Below are 16,077 nucleotides of genomic sequence, written 5' to 3'. Positions count from 1 at the left end.
AATGTGTACAATCTCCAGGTTCTGCAAGCTACTCATAGCAAAGTCCAACAGGCTGCCAGGAGGTGTGCAAATGACTATTGGTTGCAGCTTTGCTCTCAGATCCAGATAGCAGCTGACACAGGTAACAAGGGAATGTATGATGGTGTCAAGCAGGCCTTAGAATCAACACTGTTAGTACAGGAGTACATGTGTGTTAGGGATTGCCATTGTAAACTGCATATTGTAAACTGTACCAAACTTGTACTTAAAGGATTAATGTGCACTCAAAGAGTTAACATGTACTTGAAGAGTTAATATTCAAGGCTATTTCATCACTTCCTCATTGAAGCTATAAAAGCTCATTATTTTGCTCGGTCAGTTCCTTTACTTTACTTTTGCCTGAGACGAGGGAGTTGTATTAGCTTCGTGCTTGTATTAGCTTCGTGCTTTATCTATGTTGTGTTTAAGCTTTGTGCTTTTGTCTATAATGTATTTTGCTTTGTGCTCTAATCTTGTAATTGTTCAGTGTGTATTATTCTGTATTTGCTTCGTGCTTATTTTGGATTGTTTATATTTTGATTATATGTAAATAATATTTATTTAACTAAGTCTGTGTCTTGGCTTTATCATACATCCACGCTCTGTTAAAATTCTCTGCTCGGTATTGTCGAAGGTTTTATAGCATAGCTAACCGAGACAAGCCAACAAACACAGAAGAAATCTGCCCCTTTGAAGTCTGCTACAGATGAGGTTGAGTGCAGGTGAGGTTGAATGCAGCAGATGGCACGCTGGGTGCAGCACTACTCTGAATTATATTCTGGAGAACTAGTGCAGAGAAAGCATCCCAGAGGAAGACCACAGCTGCGATATAAGGATATCTGTAAGAGGAATTTAAAGGCTTTGGGAATGGACATTAACAGCTGGGAAACCTTGACTTCTGATAGTTCAGCTTGGAGGCTAAAGATGCAGCATGGCCTTCTTCATTTCGAGGAGACACTTGTTTGGGAGGCTGAGGCAAAGAGGTAGTCCCAGAACCAGTGAAATCCAGGGGCCAGAATGGATCTGCACTCAGTGTGGAAGAGATTGCCACTCTCAGATTGACCTTTTTAGCCACACTAGATGCTGTTTTAGGAACTCTTTCCAGAGCACAATACCATAGTCCAGTGATGGTGAATCTTTTTTTGCTCAGGTAGAAAGAAGGCACGCGTTCCCACGATAGCACGCATGTAAATGCCCACACCCATAATGCAATTCCTTCCCTTCACGCGTGAATGCACACAGACTTCACTGAAGTCTCCAGAGCTTATGGATGGTGAAAAACAGGCCCAATAGGCCTACTGGAAGTTTGTTTCTGAACTTTCAATAGGCCCATTGTGCTATTTTTCGCCATCCCCAGGCTTCAGGAGGCTTTCCTGAAGTCTGAAGAAGGCAAAATTTATTTTCTCCCACCTTCCAGGAGGCTGAAAATCAGCTGGCCAGTGTGAACATGGGTGCTGGAGCTGACATAGGACAACATCTCACGCGCCCCCTGATATGTCTCCGTGTGCCACCTGTGGCACCCTTGCCATAGGTTCGCCATCACAGCCGTAGTCTTTCAAGACTGAAGGTTGCCAATGAGAAGAAATCAAGTTCATCATTAGAAAGGGATTTTAAACCTCCCTTGAGTCCCGAATTTTATTTTGTGTGTCAAAAGTCCTTATTCTTTGATAAACCAAATAATGTTTTCAGCAATCACCATCAAAACATTTCTGCATTTACATTTATTAAAATGTTATACTATCTTTATTCCTGATTAAACAATGTCCTTCAGAATTTTTACTTAGAAATATGGGCTAATTTAAAATAAAATATATTTTAGTGATTATTAGGCACCCTAAATGGCTTCTAAATGTTTAGTAAGCACATCTGGGTATCTTTCCAGAATGCATTGTGTCACTGATGGAATACTTAGTATTATTTATTGGCATTTATTAGATTCTATACTGTGATGTTAAAGACCAAATTTATGATGACAGAAGTAATTGTTCTTTCTTTTGCAAAAGAAATAAAAAACAAACATGCCTTTTAAGTCTAGTTTCTATTTAAAAGCTATGAAAAGATTATTAAGGAATATATAGAACACTACACACACTCACGCTCTCTCTCTCTCACACACACACACACAAACACACACTCACTCACACACACACACACACATTTTTCTAGACTATTCTTAGGGCACCACTATTCAGAATTAATGTGGGTGGGACAACACAAAAGACCACTCATAGCCACTACCTAATAGTGGCTAATATCAACATCAGTCAAACATGGACAGGATTTCCATTGTGATTATCTCTCATGTTGCTGACTATCAAATATCCCACAGAGACTGTTGAAACAAAAGTAAACCATGGATTCTGTATTCATTAATAAAAATAGAAACAATCTAATATGCCATTTGCTAAATTAAAATTACAAGCCACTCAATTAGGACTGACTCAGCATACATTAAATCCACTAGAATGCCTCAGAATTGTCTTACTTTCTTGCAGAAACATGAGGTGAAATCTCTTAAATGGACATACTTAAAAGAATATGGAGCATCAATAAACAATCTAAAGAAAAAAATGAACACTAAAACAAGGTACATGTCAGTAAATTCATGCAGTCTGCAGCCTAGTATACCTTTCTTTTAAGGCCCAGAACTTTTAAAGTTTACTTCCACTGTTTTCAGTTGGAAACAATACTACAAGTCTGCACATGTTTATTCAGAAATATTCTATGAGTATGTTCAATGGGTTAGTCTCAGATATACTTTTTACTGAAATCAGCAGCATTTGTAACATTTTTTAAATAACTATAGTAGTCATTTCTCTGTTTTATTATACAAAAATGTTGATTATTCTGGTAGATTCATCCTACCAACTGTGGTCTAAAATGAGACACAAGTTTACAATAGAAACAACAGTTTCCACACAAATTAACATTTTCTATTACAATAGAAAACAAAATCCTTGTTCTCTCTAGACCCATAGTCTATGCAAAGCATGATGAAACACACATAGAGTATACAGAACAACTGATGGCAGAACAAACTCTTGGTTCTACCCAGCGATGGGCTACAAGCCGGAATGCTAAATTGCACTTGCCGCCACGGTTCGTAAGTTCTTGCAGGACCAGCGCAATTTTGTTGCTGCACTTGTGGAGGTAGCAAAATCGCGCACAAAGCCCCAGGTAAAACCTCACTGAAACACAGACGCAGCAGCAAAATCACACTCGTGCCACAAGAACTTATGAGCTGCGGTGGCAAGTGCAATTTAATGTTCCAGCTCGTAGCTCACCGCTGGTTCCACTTATTTTTACACTTTCTCTTTGCTGCCATCTTTTTTCCCCTTCTCTTATACAACAGACAGAATATGGACAGAACATACTTGCCTAAGTATTGAAATGCTTATTTGCAGAGTTTTATGACATTCTCAAGTCCTGCAGATGTTTCATTACTAGATAACATCACCAATGCTTTGAGCAGTGATGATGTTACCTAGTTTGGATAATGAAACATCTTTCAACACAACCAAACTCAGAGTGCAGCAAGAATCCCTCATTTCCAACCTGAGCTAGAATTTTTCTCCTTTATCAATTCTCAGGACTCTCACCCCCAGTGAAGGGCTACCAAAATTTTTACTACCACACTGTGGGCGTGGCTTATGCATTTTCTTTCAACATCTTTCAGTGCAAATTGGGTGCTCTGGGGTGGAGCTCCATTTTCGCTACCCCACTGCGTCCCCCCCCCAATCCGGACAGTAGTCCACCCCGGCTCACCCCTGATTTAACCAGTTATTCTTATAATATGGATTAAGTTCATATAAACCCATGGACAAAAAGTGGGAAAATGCAGACAGAGGGGTCTTAACAGATGGAGGAAATGGCAACTTGGATTAAAAATTGTAAGTAAGAGCCAAGTACCTACTTTTGCTGTCATTTTAGCCAGAAGCTCTTGTAAATCCATAATTCCTTGTACCAGGCTTAAGAAGTCACTGCAGGTAGGGCAGGCTCAATAAAAAGAAAAAATAAATATCATAGTATTAAAAACCAGACTGAACAAAGAAATAAACACAATGTGTTTAACATTTAGAAGCCAAACAGATATTGATTGGAACACTGTAACTGTTAGATTAGGAAATCTGTAAATGAATGACACTGGGCACTATTATGGTTTTGGAAGCCTGATCAAAATGCTTTCTCTTTTTCTTAGGACCTTGGTGAAACAAGCTGTTGCTATGTAAGCCTATTGTCTTTCTCATTTGAATAGGTAATGTTCACAGTTCACAATTTGTATTTTCCATGCTTATTACCTACTACTTGCCTCAAACCCAGTGCCATCATGAATGAGAAGCAATCTGACATAAACCATCAAAATGCCTTTGATACTGCTCTAAGCAATAATTGGCATTTCCATGCCTAACCAACCAGTTATGAAGAACAAGCATAGCCTCCAGGTTGGTTTAGCTCTGGAAAACCACTGATGTCATTTCAAAAGGAACTTGTCAGGGGAAAAATATGGATATACTTCTACTGAAAAATTGGAAAATAAATGTAGAGTAATTATTGGATAACTATCAATTTATATAAGGTAAACCCATTGGGTAGAGGTCTATGGTTAAATTGCAAAATTTAGACAATCGGTTTCTATATTCATCTTATTTGCACTGTTAATTGAAAGTTAACCAATTTTAATTGCAAATTTTAATTTGCCATTGCTATTTCTGTCCTATTGCTTGGAAATCAGTTAGCAGAAGAAATGAAGTTAAAAGGATTATAATCCTGAGGACCAGAAGAACATTTGGATTTACAAAATTATGAAACCAAATGTGAAAACTGCTTCTATCTCTTAAAGGATTTTAGATCTACATTATTTGAGTTAATCTATAGGTAGGGGTGGGCAGCAGGCAGGATGGGTGGAACGCAGTTCCACCAGCGGAAATGAAGCTGAGCCGGGGTGGTGCAGCAGGTAGAGTGCTGTACTGCAGGCCACTGAAGCTAACAGTAGATCTGAAGGTCAGCGGTTCAAATCTCATCACCCGCTCAAGGTTGACTCAGTCTTCCATCCTTCCAAGGTGGGTAAAATGAGGACCCAGATTGTGGGGGCAATAGCCTAGCTCTGTTAAAAAGTGCTGTTGCTAACATGTTGTAAGCCGCCCTGAGTCTAAGGAGAAGGGCGGCATAAAAATCGAATAAATAAATAAATAAAATAAGCAGTCACTTCCTGGATTACCGGTCTTGTCTCAGCTCTGCTACTGCTGCTGCGCTCCTCACTTTTTCCTCTGCTACTGCTGCTGCGCTCCTCACTTTTTCCTCTGCTACTGCTGCTGCGCTCCTCACTTTTTTCCTCTTTCTCCCTTTCTGGCCTTGGAGGAGCTTCCCTCTCTCCTGCCCAGCTCCTCTCCAGCCTCACACAGCCCCCTTCCAATGCCAGGAAGGAGAAAAAAGAGAAAAGAGGAAAAAAGCAAGGAGCACGCAGCAGCAGCGGGAGGAGAGGAGAACCGAACCAAGCCATGCCAAAGTGGTCTGGTCTGCAGTATTTTTCCCCTTGCGAAGTCCTCACTCACCCGCAGCTGAGATGAAAAGGCATTATGTGGTGAGTGACACTGGTGAGGTTGTGAGGACTTAACAGTTCACTTGAACGATGATGATCGTTCAAGCCACACCCATCTAGTCAAGTGGCCGGTAAGCCACTCCTAGCCAGTCACATGACCACCAAGCCACACCCACAAAATAAGCCACACCCACAGTATGGCAGTAAAATTTTGGGCTGCCCATTACTGTCTAAAGGTGTACTTTTAACATTGTGACATACACACAGATTCAAATGCACATAGACTGGGTTCTAACTGAAAACATTTCTGCAATTAAATCTTAGAAGCCATCTTTTTATATTAACCAGGAAGGATATGCAAAGAGTACCTTTATTCTTGACCGACAGACAGACACTATCTATATACATATACTGTAGATAGATAGATGATAGATATCGATGGATGGGAAGGGAGGGAGGGAGGAACGAAGGAAAGAAGGAAGGAAGGACAGACTGTAGAAGATAGATAGATAGATAGATAGATAGATAGATAGATGATAGATAGATAGATAGATAGATAGATAGATAGATAGATAGATAGATAGAAAGATATAGAGAGACAGACAGACAGGCATTTCTTAACAAGATAAAGAAAGGTATTCTCTTTTTTCCTGAACACAAAATAAAGATTCCCAATGCCATAAATCAGCCATAGGACAAAATTAACGTAGAGGAAATCAACTATTATTAACAACTTATAAAAATGTGTGAATCACTGGTAATCAACAAACCAAAATTTCCAAATGAAAATTTAATATTAAATGGTTTCCCTTTATAAAAATAAGCATTTGGCAATATCATACAAAAATACTCAAAATATTTGTTATTTTAGAAACATATAGTTTAAAAAATTGTAAGACCTCATTTAGAATAGCAAGTTTAATTACTTGCTCAGTGCAGAAATCCATATTAAAACATTTCCTAATAAATGACTGCCAGCCTCTAATTGAACATATCCACTGCATAAAAACCCATCACTTATTTAAAATCCTTTCCAAGATTCTCAATTGCTTTGGTTGTGTGTTAGTAAACAACGGGAGTGCGATGACTCAGTGTTTAGACGCTGACTTGTCAGCTGACAGCTGAGTTCAACACCCAAGTGTGCATAGCAGGTAAACTCCCATCATTTGCCCCTTACCCACATATCAGTTAAAAAGCATGCAAATGCAAGTAGATAAATAGGTACCGCTTTGCTGGGAAGGTAATAGTGTTCTGTGTGCCTTTGCATATAGTCAAGCTGACCACAGAAGTATTCTCAGGCAACACTGACATCTTCAGCTAAGAAACAGATATGAGCACTTCCCACTAGAGTCAGAGATGACTGGACAGGGGAAACCTTTAGCTTTAAACTATGATAAACTGTACATGATGCAATCATCATGTAAGAGTATCTTAGTTTCTTTGCTTCTTAAGAATGCTGATGACGCTCCTGCCTAAAAGCATTTTTAAAAGTGGCAATACATGGAAAAATAAGGAAAACAGTTGTCTGGGAAGCTATAATTCAGCTTTATGATAAATTCAATTTAGAAAATAAATGCTCATGTAAAATGCAATTATAAAATGCACATTATCAGATAGGAGTGCTATGTTTAGAAGGTATATTCTCTTACTATAGTCCCTTATTATCTATATTCTGGGGAAAAACAATGCTCTAACTCCTGAAGAAAGAATGAGGAAGGTAAAAAAACAAGAATGGGAAAGAGAGACTAAAAATGAATTACAATCTATTTTAACAGTATGGTGAAGACTGTTTGTATAAGGGCATACACATGATTTCTCAAACTCCAGGATAAAAGCGATTTTCTAAAAATATAATCAAATTTATGTGGACATCTTTTCTCCCAGTGAATAAAAATTATTTCTTTGGAGCTGGAGTGGGTCCTAAAAAACTATATAACTATATAACTATATATATATAAAGCTACATATAGCTATATATAACTATATGTATGTACCTTCTTGACTTGAACTGGGGGGGATGCATATTAACTCCTCCCACATAATTTGGGATTATCACATGCTTTTACAATAATGAACAAGGTTTGCAAAACACAGTATGTTAAGCAATATAAATATAACTTAATATGCTAAATATAAACTGCTACTTACTGCGATTCAGATTAGGACACTGAGTTATATATCCGTTAGGCATAAAGATGACTTTCGCATCTTGAATGATACCCTTTGTAACAGAAGAGAAAGCCGATAATATATAGCAACACAATTAAAGTGCACAAAATCATTCACTACTCCTCTACTGTTAGGCTCAAGAAACTGACACAGATATACTTTAGATTCACATTAATTTAAAATATTGAGCTATTTTTTCTTTTTTTAAAAAAATCATTTATTCAGGCATCTTTGCAAGTAAACTAATGATCTTAGAGACCAGATGAAAATATATGACACCAGCAAGATCCTAATCTTCATAGCATAGAAACTCAGGAACCTTTGGAATGGAAGTGAGGGAGAAAGCTTTGCTTAGGGAAATCTACTATCATCACTGTATGTGGGTGAGTGGGTGGGTGTAATCACAAGCAGACCAATGGAAGATGTGGATCAGTAGGGGGTTCAAATTCCGTTGCTACCGTTTCACTATTGGGAGCATGCACATGTGGCGCTTCTGCACAGGGTGCAGAAGCATTTGTGCAGAAACAATCAGGCAGGTGGGTGGTGCCTCCCACCACTACCACTACCAGTTTTCCCGATCCATGGTGAACCGGTAGCAACCCACCACTGATGTGGATGCACAAATTCATAACCTTTATACTCCTTGACTATGCCTGTTAAAAGTGAGAGGAAAAGTCACCCACCACACATCTTCTGCCTTGGTTAATAGCAATAGCAATTGGACCTATTTTATGCATTGTACTGAGTCAGTATATTGCCCCCAGCAGTCTGGGTCCTCATTTTACTGACCTTGGAAGGATGGAAAGCTGAGTCAACCTCAAGCCAGTGAGACTCAAACTGTCAGCTGGCAGTCAGCAAAAGTAGCTTGCAATACTAACCTCTGTGCCACCGTGGTTCTTAATATGAATCCTATACCCAGAGTTCTCCTGTAATTCTATTGTCCTGATATGGATCCTATGAAATTCAACAGAGTTCTCCATGTAAATTGTAAGTACAGTAGTACCTCTAGATACGAGCTGCTCCACATGCGAGTATTCCAAGTTACGAGCCACGACGGGAGCAAAATTTCTGTTCCAGACCCGAGCTCAAATTCAGGATACGAGCCGAGCTTCCACTAGGTGGCACAAGAAACCTTGCTTCTGGTTATCTCCGCGGGGAAAAACAAAGTCTAAAGCCATTTGTTCCAGATACGAGCTGATCGACATACGAGCTCCGTTCTGGAACGAATTAAACTCGTATCTAAAGGTACTACTGTACATGGTACATAACTTACTTTGGGGTTGCCACATAGTAAACTAACAATGTTGGTCTTTGGAAGTAAATACTGTATCTTTAAGAACTTCGACTGGTTGGCCATGAGAGAGTGCCAGCACTGTTCCCTTTGGGGGGAGTTACTTTGAGATATCTTTGCTTGTGAGCTGTATTATTCTTGCTGTGTGCGGCTTGTAATTATTAGTGTTTTATATTGTTGTATATTTGTCAATGATAATATTGTTAATACTAAGTCTGAGTGATTATCTGGATAACCCACATTATCTACACCACTGCAACAACTCTGCTGATTGAATGTCGAAGGTTTCACACAGAGCTGCACCAAGACATACTAACAGAAATGAATGCACTGTTAAAATAATTATTTTGGGGGAAAGTTGCAAAGGAGCCACAAATATGAATTATAATTCATATTTGTGGCTCCTTTGCAACTTTCCCCCAATTGATGGTAGGGGGGAAAGCGGTTCCATCAACCTCTTGTTTTTCAACAGATGCCATTCCACTAAAAAAAAAATGTAAACATACTATTTTCATAGCAAGGAAGATAAAGCAGGAATAGTTAGATTGATTATTTTAGTCTCATTTGGAGTGGTTAAATTGATTGTTTTATTTTCATTTGGATATCACTTCTGGATTTTGTGTTTGTGATTTAAAAAAAATGAAACGTTGGTTTTGTTGAGAAAGATTTGTCATTATATTAATGGCTAGTTATATATTAATGTGTAAAAGAAAAAGGTTAAGGTTGAAATGTTTTTATCTTGTACTGTGCTAAGAGGTGGAAGTCAATGCCTTTTCCCCCCCTTGTATCATATCCCCTTTTCCCTGCTCCTTTTCTTTTCCTTCCTTTCCTATTTTTATTTTTATTTTTTCTTTGTATTTTTTATAATAAAACAAATAAAAAAATTTAACGCAAAAAATGTAAACATGCCCATTTTGAATATTTTCATTTAATCCCAGACTGGCAAATTTGGTGACTGGCCTTTCGATAAGTTGTTAAAGAGTGTGAAGAATGATCCTTGAGTTATTAAGGACATGCACAGAGGAAATGTGGAATTCCAGCAGATATCCAGGAGATATGAGTCATATCTCATATCAGATACATTAAAGTTCAATTAGTGTTTCCTTTAGAAACAACACAGTCAAGTTAAACGGCCGGGTCATACACATTCAAATCAGCCAATATCTCTCAATACAATAATAATATTACAAGCCTGTCTTTGTCTTACATATCAGATATACATTATAGCTTACAAATAAATACATCAAACTATCATTTTATGGGTGTGGCTTGATTTTGTGGAAGTAGCTTTGAAGTCATGTGACTGGGTAGGAGTGGCTTGGTGGTCATGTGACCAGGTAGAAGTGGCTTGATGGTCATGTGATTGGCTGGGTGTGGCCAACTCAATGTCACTCACATCAAGAAGTGCCTTGTCTGGTCCCTCCCCTCACAGCAATTCCTTCTCACACCCAGTATCTATAGGTATCTATAGGTCTGTAAAGGTAAAAATGTTATTTTTTCACCTTTATTATCTACATACTATAGATGTACTTTCATGGAAATGGCTCCCATGGTTTGCCCAAGAGTGTGATAGACCAGGTGCCTCCAACCTTTTGGACCTCAGGGACCACCAAATTCATAATTTTACATCCCATGGACTACTGTTTGGGGGGGGGGAAGCTTAGCTCCCTTTCAGACCTATCTGTCTGCTTCTGTCAGGCCTCCAGATAGGAGGCCCGAGAGAAAGTACCTGATCCAGGCACACAGTCTGGAAACCTCTTTTGTGTTCCTTCCCTCAAGAAGCTTGGTCTCTTTCTGCTCAAGATCCCCATGGACAATTGGTGGGCCACTGTGTGACACAGAATGCTGGACTCGATGGGCTTTGGCCTGATTCAGCATGGCTCTTCTTATGTTCTAACGTTCTTATTTAATCTGAGTGAAGGAAAACAAAGATGGACAGACAGACTGACTGATGTTGGTGGGAAAGTCTCCTCCCCTCCACTTTCTCTCTTTCCTTTTCTTTCTTCTTTCTTTCCTTTCCTTTTTCCCTTTCTTTTTCTCCTTCTTCTGTCCTTTATTTCCATTCTCCTTCTTTACTTTACTTTCTTTCTATTCTTTCTTTCCTTACTTCTTTCTTTCTTGTCTCTCTCTCTCCCCCTTCCTTTCTTTCTTTTTCTCTTTTTCTTCTTTCTTGTCTCTGTTTCTCTTTCTTCTTTCTCTCTCTCTTTCCATTCTATATATTTAGATATTCTATTCTATTCTATTTAAAATTAAACTCAATCACATTGCACAGTACTTCCTATTGCTGTACATATGAACTATATATACTTTTGATCATACTAGATCAGTGCCACTGGTATCAGAGGAAGAAAGGAAGGCTTTGCTCTTCTATATATTACGTTGTCTTGATGAAGACAGTTATTATAATCCTCACATAAGCGATTTCATGCCTGCTCATCCAGAAAAAAAGTCTGAGATTAATGGATCTCACCCCCAAAGGTACAGGCTGTGGCCTTAATAGTTCCTACTACAGGAAAATTAACTAATCCAATTTCCACTTTCAAAGTTTTATGAATGCTGCTTCTCTTTCTGTTCTTCTTCCCAATTTCTCTACCCCCAACTTGCACACCTATCCCTGAATGGTTCATCCAGTGAGGGAAGCAGCAGGTCCCCCCACCAGCTTGCAGAAGAGCTCTAGGCAGGGCCTCCCACTCTCAACCTGCCCACAGGTGGCAGTTGCCCAAATGCGGGTTGTCTCTGCCAGGTTGAAAAAAGGCAGGTGGGGACTAAGCGCCCTTTCCCTTCACCCAGGGAAGAAGCTGAGAGGGAGCCCATGGAATGGCAGCAGGATCAGATGCCAAGACAATCCCTGCCAATGCTGCACCTGGTACAATTCGAGAAGTCAAGAGATCTGCCACCACCTGGGTCCTTGCTGTTTTTGTGCCCCTTCACTGGATTTGTTTATGCCATCCACGGGATTGTGATCTGAGAGGGATGGCCTGCCTTCACCCTTTATGCTCCAATTAGCTTGGAGAGCATGGAAAGGAAGGCAAAGAGGATGAGGAGAAGGAGAAGGCAGAGAAACCTCCTGCTGCTCTGCAACCTCTTTCATGGGATTACAAGGGAAAATGCCACCCAGGGAGAGGGAGATCAGACCTCATGGGTCCTAAGGCGACGAGGGGAGCGTGGTGATCTCTGGAGCAACCACGGCAGAGAAAAACACCTGCAGCTGGCACTTGCTTTGTTAGTAGAGAGCACCAGTCTAACTGCAGAGAGGGGTGCCACAGAGCTAGTTTGGAAGCAGCAAGGAAATGGAGGCAGTGGTTGGTGGCATTTTAGCGCAGCCAGGCAACCAGCACTAAAGGGAACACAGGGGTGAGAGGAGTTTAAGGCAGGCATCTTCATGTACAGAAGGCAGGTGGGGGGAATGCATGGGATCCCCTACTACCTCTTCTCTATGCAACCTAGTGCCGAGCGATCTCCTTCACTTCACCCGCTTCACTCATGGGCCAGATGGGCTAGAACTTCCCTGATTTTTTGCTGGCAGGTCAAGGCCATTCCCAGCCCCCCTTGCCCTGCCTGAACATACAGCTGTCACGGCTCCAACCGCAGCAACCTCAGAAGAGTCTGGAGGCATGGGTGGAGGCTGGAAGAGGGGGTGCAAAATGCAGGGAGCTATGTCTGTTGTGAGTGCTCCTTGTCCACCTCAGGTCATGTCAAATTCTGAGGAGGATGAGGAGGATGAGCTAGGCTCCTCTGGATACCCTGGGCCAGGAATCTTGCCAGCTGATGCAGAGAGTGAGAGTGAGGGGGAAAGCGACCTGAGTGAACCTGAGGAACCACTAGAGGGGGCTGATATGACAATGGGGGAGTGGTCCCAGTCACAGGATGAGGAAGAAATTAAAATGGAGATTGCTGAGAAGGTGAGATGAGTTGCATAGTAAAAGGTAATAATAATAATAATAATAATAATAATAATAATAATAATAATAATAATATTATTATTATTATTATTATTATTATTAATTAGATTTGTATGCTGCACCTGGTACCATTTGAGAAGACTCGGAGCAGCTCACAACAACATTAGTGTACAGTCTTAGCCCCTTTGGGGTGTGATGGAACTTCAGGCAGTATAAGGGCAAAGGATCTTGGGTAATTGGATGTGTGGTTTCAATGTTATTCAATGGAAGAGATGTTGGACTGGGGGTGTGATTGAACAAGGCTTTAAAACCATGATTTCTGACTCAGTAAAAGACATTCTCTGCTGGATGATTTTTGCCCAGGACTTCATTGAGCAAATTCATATGCTTAAATGATAAATAGATTTGTTATCTAAGGAATGCTGATTCGGGAGAGCTTGGCACCTTTCCCGGAGATTGTTGATGTTTAGCTTTGAAGAGAAAAATAACTCCTTTTTCCTTGCCATTTAAAAAATCTGCTTTTCGTTATGTATTCTTTAATCAATAAAAAGTTTGATTTTATCATAAAATAAAGGATTTTTGAGTCGGTGAGTTCACTCCGAGGGCCGTGTACAGAACAATGTCCACTCCCCTTCACCTCCCCATACTTGTTTACCCATCCCAAAAAGCTCAGACTACGTCTCCCTCTGGTCTGGCTGCTTTCTTTGCCAGCGTTATTCCTGAGTGAACTGTTTTGTCTTTGGCTGTTGCAAAAAAGTGACAGCTCTGGTTGTGCCATTCCTGCTTCATTTTCTTTGAGATCCCCTTTGCATCTTGTTTGTAAAGCAGCTCTCAAAGAAAATGAAGTGGGTGTGGCGCACCCAGAGCCGCCATTTCTTTGCAACAGCTGAAGACCTCTTCCGTTTGGAGTTCCAAGCTGTGGGGAGAGAGGATGGCTGCAATGCTGGCAGCTTCGGGAGCTCCCTCCCTCAGTGGTTCATTTTCTTACGTCTAGGTGGCTGCCTCCTGAAAACACTTCCCTTCCATTCTGCAAATGACCCAGGCGGAGGGCGGGGCTTCTGCTCCTCTCCCAGAAGAAGTTTTTGCACAGTGCAAAATCCCCCCCCCAAATTGAAAAAAAAAAGCCCAGCCCTAAACAAAATGGTGACACATGTGCAGTGACAGAAACGTGGCTTCTGTGCATGCACAGAACAAGAAAATGAATAAATAAATAACACCATCGCGACCCCAAAATAGAAAAATATTCCAAAAAAATGGGCGGAAAATGATGTGCCCAGGGACTGGCACCAACCAATCTGAGTCAGTGACGTCATTGTGACATTACCAGTGGGTCACTACAAACAAACCAGTCCGTACTGGGAGGAACCCACTTCTGACCCCAAGAGATTCATCACATCACTTTACAACTGAGCAAAAATTTTGTGCAGAAGAGAAAGGAAAAATAAACAAAGGGGGAAAAAAAGGAAAAAAATTCAGATCTATTCAGAACTTAAGCTACATCTGTCACTGATCCTACAATCATGCCTTTGCCTCCCAGAAAGTGTCTTTATTTTATCGTCTCTTGATTATCTCGCTATCTTCAGTATGATATGAGAAGAAATAAGGCAATATTTGTGGCAGCTAGTACTACTGCTTTCATTTTTTTAAAAAAACAGCCTCAGACTAGAATTTCAATGAGGCATTCATTCTGAAAATTCTACAGAGGTGAAAAAAGAATTAATTGTTTCATTAAAGCTTGCCTTTGACAATGAAATAGACTGACTTGACGAAGATTAGTTACAACTAGAGTGCTGCAGATGGAGTACGCTGTATCTTACCCAGAATACAAAGCTTGTACTATAAATAAAATATAGGCCTTAGTGCTTCAAGCTTTGCAAATGCAGCATCATGTAACATTTATATTTTCGCTTGCTCTAAAAGCAAAAGTCGATCTGTGGGTATTGCTTCCCACTTGTTATTTCAAAATCAAATATTAATTGAAAACCCTAATGAAAATAACTAGATTACTGCACAAGTCTCCCAGAAAATTAATAACATTTTTTAAAAGAAAAAAAAGTCTGTGGCCCAATCAATGTGTAGAAACCAAACACATATAAGCTTCACACAGATGAAATCAATAATTAAATAGGTAGGAATGAAAACCTACCAAGGATTTTTTTTCTATCCAAAAGGACAGGGTTTTACCCATAAAATGGGTAGATGGATAACCCCATTAATCTACATTGCAGTGCTTGTAAAAACTGCTTTCATTCAACTGTATACACAAAGATTCCTCTCTGCACTTAGGCCCAAATGTAGCTTTCTGTGATTAGAAATGGATTGAGAATTTTAAATTAAAATTAGTTCAAATAAGCATCCAGTTTATTTAATCCCACCATATCACATCATATCACCTCCGATTAAGAATAAAACATGATTTGTTCTCTTGATTTAAGCCACACAATATAATTTTTACAGGTTTTGACTGGCTTTTTTAAAGTAAATATGTCCATTCTAATCAAACAAAAAAGTAAAACTCCATTTGATTTACTTTTAAAGAATTACTTCTAAATTCAACAGAGACAGAGAAAGAGTCAGAGACAGAGAGAGAGATACTGGCCAAGCTTAGCCCAGGTTACATGCTATTTAAATGTCAAAATTATTATTATTATTATTGTTGTTGTTGTTGTTATTATTATTATTATTATTATTATTATTATTATTATTATTATTATTTAGATTTGTATGCCGCCCCTCTGCATAGAGAAAATCCTATTCATTGTTTTTGGAGCAAAAAGCAAAACTATGTGGCAGTTTTTTAATGCAAGGTGATTAGTTATTTATCAGGCAGATAGATAATTTTCATTCATTTAGGTGCAACAATAATGGATGTGTGATTGTAAAAAGCAAACCATTCTAGCAGCCACTAATGGCTTCCTGAGACAGAGAATGTCAAGCTGCAGACTAAACTCTAGCCTGACGTGAATGGATCATAACAGCAAATGTTGCAAGAGAACATTGTTACAGATCCATTGGCACTGTAAGACAGCATTCGCTAATCCAATGCTACAGCACCTGGGTCCAAGGTTTCATTACATAGCATTCTGCTTGGTCTGGAATGACATACATTATTATAAGAATTCCCTCATTTTGAGTTATGAAAAGAATTTTAGCCTGCC

The 16,077-nt window shown here is 39.6% G+C and overlaps 1 protein-coding gene across 1 annotated transcript in view; it reads right to left on the bottom strand.

Annotated features, from left to right (window-relative positions):
* NELL1 (neural EGFL like 1) overlaps positions 1-16,077 on the bottom strand; it is a 478,454-nt gene that overhangs the window by 452,827 nt on the left and 9,550 nt on the right. Inside the window, exons 2-3 of the mRNA XM_070761843.1 lie at positions 7,706-7,778; positions 3,932-4,014 (exon numbers count right to left, since the gene is read on the bottom strand). Of these exons, the coding sequence (XP_070617944.1) occupies positions 3,932-4,014; positions 7,706-7,748 (126 nt within the window). The 5' untranslated portion in view covers positions 7,749-7,778. The remainder of the gene's footprint in view (positions 1-3,931; positions 4,015-7,705; positions 7,779-16,077) is intronic.

Source organism: Erythrolamprus reginae, chromosome 1, assembly GCF_031021105.1.
Source record: "Erythrolamprus reginae isolate rEryReg1 chromosome 1, rEryReg1.hap1, whole genome shotgun sequence".
NCBI classification, from domain to species: Eukaryota; Metazoa; Chordata; class Lepidosauria; order Squamata; family Dipsadidae; genus Erythrolamprus; species Erythrolamprus reginae.
This window is presented reverse-complemented; position numbering and strand designations above follow the sequence as displayed.